This window comes from Daldinia vernicosa (genome assembly GCF_022497035.1).
Source record: "Daldinia vernicosa strain CBS 139.73 unplaced genomic scaffold F5Y00scaffold_34, whole genome shotgun sequence".
NCBI classification, from domain to species: domain Eukaryota; kingdom Fungi; phylum Ascomycota; class Sordariomycetes; order Xylariales; family Hypoxylaceae; genus Daldinia; species Daldinia vernicosa.
The window spans coordinates 99,978-114,003 of record NW_025953950.1 but is presented as its reverse complement, the minus strand read 5'-3'; the positions used below and the strand labels follow the sequence as shown (position 1 = coordinate 114,003).

The following is a 14,026-nucleotide window of genomic DNA, read 5'->3' as shown; positions in this document are numbered from 1 at the left end:
CTATCTTAAGCTTAAGATGGTCACGGCAAACATCAAGAGCCATACCTCTAGTTACATTTAGCTATAACTTAGGTTTAACCGTATAGTTCAAGTTATTTTTTCACAATATGATAGATGATCCTTAGGCTTGAAAATCAATAAAAAGAATAAATAGATTTTAAAATAAAAGAATGCGTGCTAACCTAAAGAATGCGAGGCGCAATAAACAGTTGGTACTTTAGGTGTATGACAATAATATCCCAAAATGATAGATCATTTATCCGTTTTAGAATGTTAAAGCACGTTAATACATAAGTGTAGCGACTAAGCGAGTGGCTTAGGGGAAATCTGACGAGTAGTATGGATATAATATTCGCCCGACCAAATAGCTGTTTTATTAACTTTGATTAAGAGCCATTAAATGAGGGCTCGTTAACAACCCCTTAAATACACTTCCTGATCTTTGGATACTATAGGTCTCTTATGTGCTGCTCCATGCTACTCAACAAGCAAGGCTGGCGTTAAATGGTGCCAAGTCGCTCATCACTGCCTACAATCACTAATAGTTGAACCCAATCAATGCACATTAACTACTGATTGTAAACTAGGTTCGTATCTTGGAAGCCTTACCAGTATGCATGAATTGAGGGTTCTATGAGACGTAATTTGGGTATGGAATCGTTACCCAACGAAGATGTACAAATATTTAAGTCGCTTAAAATACATATTATTTCCTTTGATCCTGCACCTAAGACATCTAGTCACTTATCGAATTTCCGCTTGAAATTCATATAAGGTCTCGAATATTCTCCATTCTCCCTAAAATCATTAATATTGAAGTGTATCTCACTCCTGAACATTATCTCCTCATCAAGAAGGAAGAGCCTAATCCGTGACGTCCATCGAATGCAATAATAATATGACCATGACAACTACCACAGGAGAGCAAATTCGACGGAATGAGTTCGCTCCAGCCTTTGAGAACGACCCGACCCCCCATACGACTAGACAAGATCTACCCAGGGATACCTACCGCGAAGACGATTTGGATGATAACTCTGATACCCCCGACAGTGAGGATGACTCTCCTGAGTCGGCAACCCCTACACTAGGTAGTAATGGCGGTAAAAAATCAAAAAAATGGACCAAATGGGCCTACGAAAATTTGATGAAAACAGTCTCCGCTGCGAAGGGAGTTGCATCGCAGCCCGTCGTTCATTTCGTCAAGGAATAGTACGTCTACCCTATATAATCCATGTTAAGAGGCTATCATCCTAATTTCGTTGCAGTCTAAAAGGAACTAAGCTAATTTTTGTGGTCGGCCAAACGGGAACTGGAAAGTCGACCATCCTCCGTGAGCTAACTGGGTTGGATTTGAAGATTGGGTATACTTGGAAATCAGGTCTGTGCTTGAAGCTCCCGCATTTTTAGTCAATGAATGCTGACTTCATCCTATAGGTACCCGAAAGTACGAAATCTGCCCGGCTGTCATTGACGGGGAACAATACATCTTCGTGGATACGGCCGGCTTTGGTGCCTCAGATATGGATGATACAGCTAGTTACGAAGATATCATGAGCTGTTTACAGGCTCTCGGTCCTTTTGTCACAGTTGCCGGTCTTATTTTCCTCTACGGCAAGATCGAAAACCGACTGAGGACCGAGGACCTTAAGACCATCCAATGGGTCCAATGTTTTTGTGGCCCAGAATTCTTCCAGAATATTATAATCATGACCAACAAGTGGGATTCATGGAGTCCGGATGATTTTGAAGAGGCTTGGGAGAGGGTTCCAGAACTTCTCCATCACGAGGAGATAAACCAAATCTTAGATCCACCCGGCCGCTACCCTGGAGGCACAGTATATCATCACGGCTTTCCAGGAGGCAAGGGATCCGTCGATAGCTACGGACATATCCTAAACAGGAGGCGTCATTCCCGCGAAAGGGGTAACGAGCTTAGACAGTTGATCCGACAACACTACGCGAAGGCGAAGCCGGTAAAGCTTCAGGTTGTTCAGGAGCTCGAAAGCGGCACTCCCATGGCAGAAACAGAGGCAGCCAAAGTGTTAAGGGTAGACCCGGTTAAGACTAGAATCAGAATCGAAGGAGACCGCGCCGTCGTCCCAGGCAAATTCGGCGCTCCCCCAACTCCAAGTCTTACCACTGGACAGTTGCAGGTGCAAACCCCACCATCAGCTGAGTCTACTCCAAGTATCCCCAATTCTAACGCCGCGACCCAAGTAGTGAAAGGAAACAAGACGACCCAACCTGCCACCCCAAAACATCCCATCTCAGGATCCCCGCCCTTAGAGGACCCAAAAGACACAGAGCCAGAGCCACCCACGACATGGTGGGGGAAAGTCCTCCAATGGTTTAATATCGGCTGGCACATCGCTGGATTTTTCAGGAGGTTTCAGAAGCAATAGGGCTGAATCCCAGAAATAAACTTTCATAAATCGAATGGTTAGCAGACACCTGAAAGGTGACGATTAAGGATAACGCAGACGGCCATTATTCACATTCGTTTCGGTCATCGGATACATTACCTACTCGGGCGAGGACCTATGTTTACAGCACTGCCTACCCGGATACTAAATTGCTGATGCTTGCTTGGAAGATTTCCGTACCTATCGGGTTTCACTGTTGGCTAAGACTGTTTTTGCAAGTTACTTCATCTATTCTATTATAATTCTGAATATAATGAACGAAGCCAAATATGCAACATTATTACATGTCCGTATAATACACAACAGAAGTAACCTTAGACATTTCATATAGTTCCGAAGGGGCCTAAAAAGCCGGGACTTGGCGGCGAGCCGTTGAAATTTTGACCAGAACAAGTTAGCCTTGCTATCGTCCCACCGTAGATTCGAATCTAAATCCGTTGGAAAAGACCGAGGGTTATTTCTACTCCCGTCACGTCTCTAACTATTAGCTCGCGACCACTTTGGCCAGGCATCGGGAATAAGGGATGATAAAAGGGGCTCTTAATATGTACGACTTATAAGTTCCTTCTCACTCCCTACAACAGCTGCCTAGCAACGCCTTAGGGTTCCTAAGGTGTAAGTGTTATGACTTTGTTCAATATAAGTTTATTCGTAGTTTATAGTTGCTACGTGTCTAAACAATAAGCACGACTATAATTGCGGTTCTGTACTGTGGCCTATGTCAATATGTCAACTGATCTACATACTTTTGGGATATCGTACTTTATAACCCTGCCAATTCTCGTAGCTATGGGGCGACGAACCGCTTCAAATACTCCGTTGTGATTAGCTTTTTGACTAGGAGTTTCACAAGGACGGGATATAATTATTGGCCTCACATCGACGTCGTCTATCGTCATCCCCAAACATCAGCCTGCAGATGACCTTTCCATTACTATTTGGCATAGTATTGTAGTGATATTTGTGCCTTTAAAACTTAGGTACCTGATACTTTCTAAAGTTATCCTACCACAACGGTCTTCTTTTCAGCTTCCTCCAGCCATAATGGCCTCTTGTCAGGAATCGTTATTTCATCTGATACATCATCAGACACAATAAAATATACGGGATATCTATAGTCATAAGTTAGATATATCTGCGTGGACCCCAACGGTAGTTTTAATCGCCACGATAAATAGCCAATCCTTTCGTAATATGTGCCGTTATGTCTTAATAACAAGAAGTCCGCCCTAGATATAGATTCATGAAATAAATAAACCGGTTCCGGACTCGATGCAAGGAGGAATCCGACCACGGGGCACGTCGTAAAATTGCTCTCATCAATATCAGCTTTAGCTAGGATGCGAAGGCCAGGGCATATCTTTAGAGACGCATATACTCCGCTGCAGGGTGCTGTATCCCGCACAGATACGGCAGTGTGGTGGTAGATAATCTTTCGGCCTAGGTTCTGCACTGGCTCTGTCTGCTGGATGTTTTCAAGTGGTAGATCAACTACAAAGCCTGTTAAGTGCAAATACCGAGGTGCATTTTCCCCAAGTCCCTTCAGTTTGGTGGCAGCTATGAGATTTATGTCGAAAATCAAATTTTCTCTATCCCCTAACGATACTTTGAATGGTACCTCTTCGCGCCGGGTCATGTAGCGGCGCACTTCAATGGGGCCATCCCAGCCAAGGAATGACCAGCTAGGGAAGTTAGGGCGTCTTTTCGTTGGATGGTTATGGTACCAGTATATCATAGGTACTCTTTCATATATGGCAACTCCCCAAATAAAAACAATGCCTTTCAATTCCAGGAGCTGTATAACGCCGCTCATGGCACGCAATGCATCTGCAGGGTAGCCCAGTTGTCTCCGGCTGTATTCCATTATCACCTGGTGGACTATACTGATGTTATCTTCATCTATGGACCAGGGATCTTTGAATTGAGGCAGCATAAATGGCTGGCAAGAATAAATGGAACTTTCCAATATCATGTCTATTGGGATTTTGTAATGCTCGGCTAGGCACGTTGCATCGCAGAGGTACGATACTTCATAATCGGTGAAGATAAGTCTTCTTGGTGATAAGAACCCTTCTTGATATGTCCAACCACGACTTGCCCAAGCGGACTCCTTCAGTTGATCGCCGGGATGAGGTAATCCCCCCAGGATGATTACGCCATTGATGACTTCGCTTGATTGTTGTTTTCGGGGTCTGCTTATTCCGGGAAGACCGTAGGTAGGGTCCGTCCCTGCAGCAGCAATGATTGTGATTTCTGCATTCGCATAAATATTGCCCATCTGAGATATTTGATAGCTCTTGTCTGCTTCGTCGTTCTGGTTAATGCACTATCATATCGGAGTTTATAAATTAGATTTATCCGCTATATAGAAAGTGTGAGGGTGTAACTTACATGGCGGTCGACCCAAAGGTATCGAAGTTTCATCGATATGGTGACTTTGATGGCATCGATAACCACCTGTGAGTATTTGTTTCCGAGAAGAATACCATGTGGATTACTACCCCAAACATATGAAAGAGCCGCATATTTGCATGCCATAGGTGCGGAAACAACTATTTGTTTCGAGTGGTTGCAATCAATCACTCGGAAGCGAGACGCTGGCGCAAGGGTTGGTCGAGTACAAATATCAGCATGATTCTGGTGGCAATACAACACACATTCCTGCAGCTTTTGAAATGAAACAGTATCAGGATCTATACGCTGGAACCCATACTTGAAAACTTGGCCGGGTCGAGATACCTGGATTGGGGATTCAGGATTATAGCTAACGATTATGAGGTTGCTGCTATCGCGGATGTCTGTCGACCATTTCGGTTTGCATAAATGATAAAGAGCTGGGGTTAGTCTTAGTTCACAATCTTTTCCATCTAATGACGGAGTCTTGGTGTCCGCAAGAAGGCGGCAGATACGGCAGTTTGAAGATTTGAGTTGCTCGTGGGATTCGGGCAACATCATGATTGGTCCTTTTTCGTTGTATTTCGGGTTTGTTAATTTCTGCCATGGCACTTTCTGACAGCGAGGACAGACAGATGGGTCGGGAGAAGATAAGCGCCAGAATGTCATATTCATATTCATATCCATTTTAATCTTCTTTAAACTCTTGTTGAGCAACTGAGGCTGCCTTGCGACCGTCTTGTCTGGCTGCTCCATCGTATTCGGCAGTACTTATGAAGTTCGCTTCGAAATAATCGATGGTGTAGTTTTTGCGACTCTTGACTGACGGGGAACAAGATCTCATTGAGACTGGATCTTGTCCAAACGCTTATTTGCTGCCAAAACCGCCTGTCTAGAACCCCGCTGCCGTGTCGTATCGCACATAGTTCGTCAAGTATCCCATTGGACCACGTTGGAGGGCTGAGACCTATGAGGCGTTGAATCTTAGGTGCTTACCTGGGCGTGTAAGTTAAAATCTATTTCCGATGGACATAAGAGGGGCGTGCCCGGGGAGACAAATGAGAAGATGTACTGGAATAATACGAACCGGTATGGATACCTTCTATTGGGTGGACCTAAGAAGACTGGCGCGCCCACCTCTCCCATCGTGTCCTCCCATCGTGTCGTTCCTACTGCCGCCTCCACAACATTCCGCAGAGAACTGGTGAGTACCTAGGTACTATGCATTAACAAGGGCGTATTCTCTATCTGCCTGTCTACCTACGTAGATAAAGTCACATGGTATCGTGTCGTCCGCCAGCCCTCTCCTCTCTGCCCTCTACCGTATACGGTAGCTATATTCCTACAACATCTCTTATTCTTTTTTTTTCCCTTTCCGCTTCCTGCGAGGCAGACTCGGGGCCCGTATAAGCCACATTCTGATTATCCGCCTACTCGGCAAACCAATCTGTTGGATATATGCGTGGGCAAGTAGCAGCCACGACGACATGCCAATAGCTGCTGCCTTCTTCCTGACCTACCATGATTACTCCTCCATATTCCAATCGCCTTGTTTATCCAGCACGCGCACCTTAGGTCACCCTGAGCCATAGGCGCTCTACCGCTTCTTGATGGTCGCGCGAGGCTTGCATTCGTCTCCCTGGACGGGGTGTAGCATGACCTTATTGGGGTAGTTCTGGCTATTACCCATGTAACCTTTACTCCAGTCGTATCCGACCGCGTACGCAAAGATGGTGCCTCCCGAATTGAACGTCGTCGCCGTGATGCTACCCCCTACCGAGGGGTATCCTTTCAGCCGGTGTTTCGCATCTTTGTCCCAGAAGTGGAACGTGCCGTCGCTACCGGCTGTACTGAACGTTCCATGCTGCGGATGGAATGAGATGTCGTTGACGGCGTATACCTGCGTCGTGTTACCCTGAGGCGGATCGCGGTGACATTTGAATGAGAAATTGGAGCTATCGTACGTTAGTAATCTACCAAATAGAGAGGGTACCTTTTAAAAATTGGCGACGTACCTCGCGTCCTTCTCTTCCACATATTGGATGGCGCAACGACCCTCGATACTGCCAACAGCAAACCCGCTAGCATCTGTAAAACAGCTAACTACGCGAGTCTGCCACTTAAGGGGGCTCTGAAGTGTCTTATAAAAATTAAGGGGGTCCTGGAGGTTGACGACGTTGATGTAGCGGTCCGCAGTGCCGACTACTAGTAGCGAATTACGCACATCCATGGAATATACACGTTCTTGGCAAGTGACAGATCCGACGGGCGTACTTTGTCGTAGGTCCCAGTATTTGATGGTCTTATCCCACGAGCCCGTCACGAGCATTGGACCGTTCGAGTTGGGTAGCTCGAAGAAGCGTGCGCATCGGACGGTCTGCTCGTGCGCGGCTACCTGCGCCGTCTGGAGGGTCTGTAGGTCGCAGACTTTAGCCTGCTTGTCGGCACCGGCAGACACAATTTTGTTGCCATCCTAAGACATGCATTAATACACGATATTCCATAAGTATAATAATATTAGGAATATAATCAACTTACTTTGGAAAAGTCTATGCTGAGAACAGGGGCCTCGTGTTCATACATATGCTTCCCTTCACTAGAACCATTGGCAGCAATCTGATATATACGGACCTTCTTGTCCCAGCTTGAGACGGCCAAGATGTCTGAGGTAGGAGAAAAGGCGAGGTCTGAGATTGTGTCACTTGGGGGATTCGTAAGGGCAACATCGTTCTTTAAGTCGCCAATCGTGTTACCAGAAGACGATGCAGCAGAGCTGCTTCCGAAGAGTCCCGACATATCGAATTGCGATGCTGGCCGTTACAGCCGTATAGATATGTAATGCTGGTACTTCTTGAAGATTGGCGGTTGGTAAATATGGCGGCGACGGCTATACAGGATACAGCACGAGGCTGCCCTTCGGAATAAACAATAATAGCTTCGAAAGCTTAAGGCGAACCGCTGGGAAATCTGCACCGGTACTAAGTAGAAGTAGATTGTATAGAAATTAGTACGTATAAGGGTACGGTGTTTTGATGCGCCGTTATTGTTATGCAGGATGCGGAATGCGGAATGCGAAATGGAAGATGAAGCGTTTTTGACATGGACGTGAAGTTTAACGCGTGCTGGAACCTGCCAACCTGCTGAAGCCCACCTAACCTTCACTAGGTAACCAACTAAAAGCTACAGGTCACCAGCTACACATTATGTTGTCAGAGCTTCGACGAGGTCCACATATGATTGGATAATATTTTTTACTAGCCCGACTCCACTGTCTTAGTTGCTTAGTCATGTGCAAAAGATGCAAACCTTAAAACTTTTTTTCCGGACCAGCTTTTTCATAAAATTTTCTTCCTTCTTCTACAACCCCCTCGCCCAACAAATCGCTATCGAAGCCACATACAGAGACTTTTGATCTATGATTGATCGTCTCCTCTTCTACAATGCTTTGGGAGAAAGTCCCCGGACATCCTTCTTTCTGAAGGAAAGCGGAAACGCGCCGCCATAGAAGCACAGCGGCTTATGTCTCCCTGTCTGTCCCTTGTTCTGTTATGATTCGCCCCGCCTGTCGCTACATCGCTCGTTTTCTCAGCGTGCTGGCCCGTCTTGCCTGGCCTTGAGACCTTATGGACGAAGATATGAGTCCGCGCTCTTGGTTGGGCGGTTCGGTGTCCAAGTGCTTGGGAGCTTGTCGATGACAGTTGGCCGTGGATTAGGCAGATGGGGGCACGAAGGATAGGTGCAGATCCCCTGTTGTCGAGATTGATAGTTATGCGATTGCCCTGCTTCTTCCTTGAGGACGTTGCTCGGTTACTCGATGGGGCTTATTCTTGGTGCGAGGGGGTTCCCTTCATGATGAACTACTAGACAACCCAAACTCTGGGCTTCGTGGGAAGCCTTTCCTCCGTCTATACCGTTCTGGATTGAAGGTTATGTATAGGATCTTGGCAATCCAATTGTCTACCGAATGTGAAGTTCATGTGATGAGAACCAGTATTAGAGTCAAGCACTGAGGCTAGCCCATGGTTAGTTCGTTGACGACTAAAATGCGTTATGGTATCTGATGGACATTATTCTCACTTTTTGTATAAGGTTGGTTCTAGAGATGTAGTAGTCTAGGATACATGATAGTCTCGGTCATTATGTTAGACATTGCTGTCTAATTATATTTATATACTCGTCATGGTTAGACATTGTAGTATACTAGTGATCATTATGTGCATAATATCCCATTTAAAGACTTGAACGCCATTGTGCCCTGTAACCCATGCTATTTGGTATCCTCAACCGAAAGTGATCCTAAAAACACCAGGACAGCAACCAAGCCAAAAAACGCAAACCCACTATTGCGCATATAAGGTAGGTATATACGCGAATATCCTCATCATATCAAGCCACCAAGGACCACCTTGCCCACACTAGCAATCTCCTGTTTCAAGCCCGTCCGGCTGGAATCTTCAAATTCTTTAACCACGCCCTGGATGATAATCTTGCGTACCTTGGCGTCAGCTTTGGTAAACAGCTCCGCAATGATAGGAGTACAGTCTTTCGCCGTAGGAAGAAGGGACATAAGCCTCGAGTAGCAATCGATTAATACGTCGCATAGTGTGGCGAACGTCTCAAAAAAGTCGGGATCGAAAGGAAGGTTCGGCGTTAAGAGGTGAGTGTACTCCTCTCCAGGCACAAGGTCGTTGCCCTCACCACCAAGCCCGAAGTTGATAACGCTCGTAGGCATCGAGTTCACGGCCGAGCCGCTAGCTAAGCTATTGTTGCTAGTTTCCGTATACAAATCAGTAGCACCTGACTGCCTCCGGCCTCTTCCACCAGGTCCTCGACGGAACATACTTGGTATGCGGGCGCGGGAAAGTGAGCTTGTGTTCACGCCATTCTCGGTATGGATTTGCTGGTAGGATTCAAACTCGGCGAGTAGGGTGTTGAGAGAGCGAAGAAACTCGAGCGGCGTGCCCGAGTTGAGGTCTATGACGGCCGGTAGTGAAAGTCCAAGCAGGAGATAGTTGGTAGCACGATAAGCCAGCTTACGGCTGTCGAAATAAGGCATACGTGCCAGGTCGGGCTTGTCGAAGAGCAACGTGTTGAACCAGTAGATGCGACCCTCGTGACTAGCACAGATTATCAGCTTTCTGATCAAAGAGACATAACGAAACAAAAAGAGGAATAACCTCTTCTAGGAACATACGCTTTACGTAGATAATCTAAAGTTGATATTCTTTTATTGGCGACTTCGTGGATATGCTGGTGAATCGAGGGGACCTCGTGTTGAGTTAAAGGGGGAGAAGTTGTAGTAGAAGCGGGATAGTAGCCATTCATAGTCGTTGGCGCCGTGCGGGCTATCATCTTAGAAAAGGAATCGGTCGATGCAGGCGACGGTACTATATCGGGTTCCTTTGCCAACCTGGCGGCGGCAGCAAGCGCAAAATCAGGGGGGATAGCGGGTGGTATAGCAGCGTCGGTTCTGATCTGACCTCCAGTTCCTGTTCCCGCATTGGCCGAACTTCCCCGTCTTTTTCCCTTGGAGGGGGAAGAAAAGGATGGTCTGCGCCCAAAAGAAGGTTTGCGATCGCGGTCTTTAGTCAAGACGTTAGATTCCCTTTCTTTGTCCTTATCTTTGTCACCCGAACTGGTACCGGGGCGCGATCTGCTGGAGCTACGACCACCTTGGCTCGATTGCGACTGTGGGTTGGGGTTCGAATTGGCGCTACTGTTCCCCCAGATATTGGTAGAAAAGAAAGGAGTCGCATTTTGCGTCGGCGTCGGCGTCGAAGTAGCAGATCTCTGCATGGTTGACCGAGCGTAAGCGTAAGCGTGGCCGTGAACGTGGGTGTAGGCGTGGGCGTGTGGCTCCCACCCTTCGAAGGTTGCGCCGTGGTAAGTCTAAGATTAGCGCGTTGCGCGACACGACAAGGCCCCCGACAAGACGGCCTCGATTCGTATAAGCCGCTTCCCCCTATCTGGATTGCAAAATTCGCTTGGTTTAATTGGATGTGGAGAGAGCAAATGCATACAAATGCATATGAAGGTAATTTAACGAATTACTAAGAGATAGTAATGCGTCCCAATTAGATGAATTATGGATTCGACATGATGTACATTAGGTAAATGACGTTTAATGGGGATATATAAAGATTTGGGTATTACGAAGTAGATCGGAAGATGGAGCGAATGTGAAAATGGAGGAACGGTGTGTGTAAGTGTACAATACATTAGGTATGTGCGTAGGATCGTGAGAAACTCATATGAGGTATGTACAATACGGAATACCTACATATATGTATTATGTACAATACCTCATATAGGTACCTTATGTAGGTAGGTACCTAACCTTATATGCATGCAGGTTAGTTCCCGCCCAAGCTAAGCTGCGCTTGTTACCCATTTAACCTTTAGAACGGGCAGGTAAGTTCATGTACCTGTTACACATGCCTGTATGTATTGTACTTTTATGTCACCTATCAATAGCTGCATTGCAAAAGGAACCAATAAGTCGGGGTCCGAAGCTTATCACACGCATACATTTATGTAGGTACTGTTTTGTGACGCAGCTTTAAGAGATCTGCTGGTCCATTAGGTAGCTTTATCATTGGATAGCATAATCATAACGGGGCCATACCTCGATATTTCATGCCGGGTGAAGCCATGTAAGGCTCAAGATGTTGGTATTTGATTAGTAGGTAGATATTATATATTGTGAAGCTGAGTTCCTCTTGTTTGAGATCGATTCTAAAATGTTTCAATTGTTCAATTGTTTCAACGTTTCATATGAGGAAATACCTACCTCTCGGTTAATTCTCCGAGTTGCTATGGAGCCAAACTGATAATGGTTATGCTCGAATTGTCATACCATTATACCATTATTACCTAGATACAAACTAAATTTTAACCAACCCATTAGACGGCTTATAATTTATAACAGTCACTCAAGTAAATGTAGTGATTAGTTATAAAAAAGTGTAGATTTCAAGATTATAGGTATTAACCTATAGGTTTTATAAGATGATGGGTGGAGAGATATACGGTTATAACGATATTACACATAGTGCTTGTACGACAAACGAGTTTGGAGGGTTATCCGTGTTCTAGGTGCAACCCCGCCAAATTCGAGCACTTAGGTACCTAAAACGCGCTACGCGTTGATAAGACAACCCGTTATCAAATATCTTAAGCTGCAAGGGAGCATTTGATAAGAGAGCATTTATTTCGCAGCATCAGTCTACGAACTTAACATAACCATAAAATATATGTCGCGATAATGCCCAGGTAAACGAGCTGAAAATAAACCCGATAAAGCTTATACAAATCTAACACTACTTTTCAGAGAAATTATCACGATTCAGGCGGGCCAGTGCGGCAACAGCAGTGAGTGATGCCCATTCAGAATCCCCGAAAAGAGAAAACAGTTCTTGCAGCTAGGGCGCATATGCTGACACGCCCAAGTCGGTAGCCAGTTTTGGCAGCAGCTATGCCAGGAACACGGTATCAATCAAGACGGCAACCTTGAAGACTTTGCCACAGAGGGTGGTGATCGCAAGGACGTCTTCTACTACCAGAGTGACGATACGAGATATATTCCTCGAGCAATTCTAATAGATCTCGAACCCCGCGTCATCAATGGTATACAAACCGGCCCTTACAGAAACATCTACAACCCAGAGAACTTCTACGTTGGTAAAAGTGGCATTGGCGCAGGGAACAACTGGGGTGATGGATATCAGACCGGTGAGGCCGTCCACGAGGAGATCATGGAGATGATAGAGCGCGAAGCAGATGGCAGTGATTCCCTTGAGGGTTTCATGCTGCTTCATTCCATTGCTGGTGGTACAGGTTCCGGTCTAGGTTCTTTTCTCCTGGAACGGATGAACGACAGGTTCCCCAAAAAGATCATCCAGACGTACTCAGTGTTCCCCGATACCACAAATTCGGGAGACGTTGTCGTTCACCCATATAATAGTCTTCTCTCCATGAGGCGATTGACACAAAATGCCGACTCGGTCGTAGTTTTAGATAATGGAGCTTTATCTCATATTGCGGCAGACAGGCTACACGTTCAGGAGCCGTCATTCCAACAAACCAATCAACTGGTCTCAACAGTCATGTCAGCCAGTACAACAACGTTGAGATACCCCGGTTACATGCACAATGATCTCGTTAGCATTCTGGCATCGTTAATTCCTACGCCTCGCTGCCATTTCTTGATGACGGCATATACTCCCTTCACCGGAGATCAAGTTGAACAAGCCAAGACCGTCCGGAAAACCACCGTACTTGATGTTATGAGACGACTATTACAACCTAAGAATCGTATGGTCTCAACTATACCAGGGAAGAAGAGTTGCTACATTTCTATTCTCAATGTCATCCAAGGCGAGGTTGACCCAACAGATGTCCACAAGAGTCTACTACGTATTCGCGAACGACGATTAGCAACATTTATACCGTGGGGCCCGGCAAGTATACAGGTCGCTCTAACAAAACGCAGTCCATATATCCCGATGAGCCATCGAGTTAGTGGTCTGATGCTGGCTAACCACACCAGCATCGCAACCGTAAGTTTCTTAAAGTACACATTTCAGCAACAGTCTATCAATTAACAATCTCATAGCTATTTAAACGGATTGTTCGCCAATACGATGGTATGCGGAAGCGCAACGCATTCATAGATAGTTACAAGAAGACAGCACCCTTCTCGGAGAACTTCCACGAATTCGACGAGGCCAGGGAAGTAGTGACGGATCTGATTGCTGAGTACGAGGCAGCTGAAGATGCGAATTATCTGAACCCCGACGAAGGGGAGAAGGCGACATCTGCAGAGACGGACAAAAGAGTTGCGTGACGAAGATGTTGCTTTGTAGGAAGAAGCAGAAATTATGAGATCATGTCGCATTGAAAAGCATGGCCAGTGGTTTTGTGTCGCAAGATTGGTAAGGGATATCAACGTGGTGTTTAGGCGTTCCTGGTATGACGTTGGAATGTTGATATGATGGTAGACCATTACCCGACACTGCAGTGTCCCCCTCTTGATAATTTAGAAATATTGAGAATCCTTTAGATTTGCATATTCCGCTTCAATTTCAGCCTCTCGTTTGTTTAGTCGATTACGTCGTCGTCTGCGGGAAGACCCGCTGAATCAACCGTTCCTGGACAGGCGAGCCTTTGGGGCTGAATAGGCGGGTTCTGAATCGGTACATCTACAC

At 46.0% G+C, this 14,026-nt stretch overlaps 5 protein-coding genes across 5 annotated transcripts; 2 read left to right on the top strand and 3 right to left on the bottom strand.

The window, feature by feature from the left end:
• Positions 1–824: 824 nt before the first annotated feature.
• On the top strand, positions 825–2,690 carry F5Y00DRAFT_118274 (P-loop containing nucleoside triphosphate hydrolase protein). Its single transcript, XM_048004000.1, has 3 exons — positions 825–1,212; positions 1,269–1,381; positions 1,438–2,690. The coding sequence occupies exons 1-3, from the start codon at positions 899–901 to the stop codon at positions 2,403–2,405; spliced, it is 1,395 nt and encodes a 464-aa protein (XP_047863331.1). The 5' UTR covers positions 825–898; the 3' UTR covers positions 2,406–2,690.
• Positions 2,691–3,426: 736 nt separating this feature from the next.
• Positions 3,427–5,489, bottom strand: F5Y00DRAFT_253970 (HET-domain-containing protein; the record flags this gene model as incomplete). The annotated part of the gene is made up of 2 exons (XM_048010114.1): positions 3,427–4,752; positions 4,818–5,489. The coding sequence occupies 2 exons, from the start codon at positions 5,487–5,489 to the stop codon at positions 3,427–3,429; spliced, it is 1,998 nt and encodes a 665-aa protein (XP_047863330.1).
• Positions 5,490–5,719: 230 nt separating this feature from the next.
• On the bottom strand, positions 5,720–7,938 carry F5Y00DRAFT_118254 (WD40 repeat-like protein). The gene is made up of 4 exons (XM_048003999.1): positions 7,359–7,938; positions 6,836–7,293; positions 5,908–6,775; positions 5,720–5,816 (listed from the first exon to the last, which is right to left on the bottom strand). Exons 1-3 carry the CDS (start codon positions 7,614–7,616, stop codon positions 6,418–6,420), a joined length of 1,074 nt encoding a protein of 357 aa, XP_047863329.1. The 5' UTR covers positions 7,617–7,938; the 3' UTR covers positions 5,720–5,816; positions 5,908–6,417.
• Positions 7,939–9,002: 1,064 nt separating this feature from the next.
• Positions 9,003–11,059, bottom strand: F5Y00DRAFT_241369 (uncharacterized protein). The gene is made up of 2 exons (XM_048008364.1): positions 10,015–11,059; positions 9,003–9,937 (listed from the first exon to the last, which is right to left on the bottom strand). The coding sequence occupies exons 1-2, from the start codon at positions 10,614–10,616 to the stop codon at positions 9,202–9,204; spliced, it is 1,338 nt and encodes a 445-aa protein (XP_047863328.1). The 5' UTR covers positions 10,617–11,059; the 3' UTR covers positions 9,003–9,201.
• A 943-nt stretch (positions 11,060–12,002) lies between these two features.
• On the top strand, positions 12,003–13,876 carry F5Y00DRAFT_241368 (tubulin-domain-containing protein). The gene is made up of 4 exons (XM_048008363.1): positions 12,003–12,092; positions 12,151–12,191; positions 12,270–13,378; positions 13,435–13,876. The coding sequence occupies exons 1-4, from the start codon at positions 12,085–12,087 to the stop codon at positions 13,663–13,665; spliced, it is 1,389 nt and encodes a 462-aa protein (XP_047863327.1). The 5' UTR covers positions 12,003–12,084; the 3' UTR covers positions 13,666–13,876.
• The last annotated feature ends 150 nt before the right edge of the window (positions 13,877–14,026 follow it).

Excerpts from the sequence above, each read along its gene's own strand:
- F5Y00DRAFT_241369 (XM_048008364.1), bottom strand. The coding sequence starts at position 10,616 with ATGCAGAGATCTGCTACTTCGACGCCGACGCCGACGCAAAATGCGACT. Across the intron at positions 9,938-10,014 it reads TTAGATTATCTACGTAAAGC|TCACGAGGGTCGCATCTACT; the intron begins GTATGTTCCTAG and ends AATCTGTGCTAG.
- F5Y00DRAFT_241368 (XM_048008363.1), top strand. Across the intron at positions 12,192-12,269 it reads GGGCCAGTGCGGCAACAGCA|TCGGTAGCCAGTTTTGGCAG; the intron begins GTGAGTGATGCC and ends GACACGCCCAAG. Across the intron at positions 13,379-13,434 it reads ACCACACCAGCATCGCAACC|CTATTTAAACGGATTGTTCG; the intron begins GTAAGTTTCTTA and ends ACAATCTCATAG.
- F5Y00DRAFT_118274 (XM_048004000.1), top strand. The coding sequence starts at position 899 with ATGACCATGACAACTACCACAGGAGAGCAAATTCGACGGAATGAGTTC. Across the intron at positions 1,213-1,268 it reads GTTCATTTCGTCAAGGAATA|TCTAAAAGGAACTAAGCTAA; the intron begins GTACGTCTACCC and ends ATTTCGTTGCAG. Across the intron at positions 1,382-1,437 it reads TGGGTATACTTGGAAATCAG|GTACCCGAAAGTACGAAATC; the intron begins GTCTGTGCTTGA and ends TTCATCCTATAG.
- F5Y00DRAFT_118254 (XM_048003999.1), bottom strand. The coding sequence starts at position 7,616 with ATGTCGGGACTCTTCGGAAGCAGCTCTGCTGCATCGTCTTCTGGTAAC. Across the intron at positions 7,294-7,358 it reads TCAGCATAGACTTTTCCAAA|GATGGCAACAAAATTGTGTC; the intron begins GTAAGTTGATTA and ends TGCATGTCTTAG. Across the intron at positions 6,776-6,835 it reads GTGGAAGAGAAGGACGCGAG|CTCCAATTTCTCATTCAAAT; the intron begins GTACGTCGCCAA and ends AACGTACGATAG.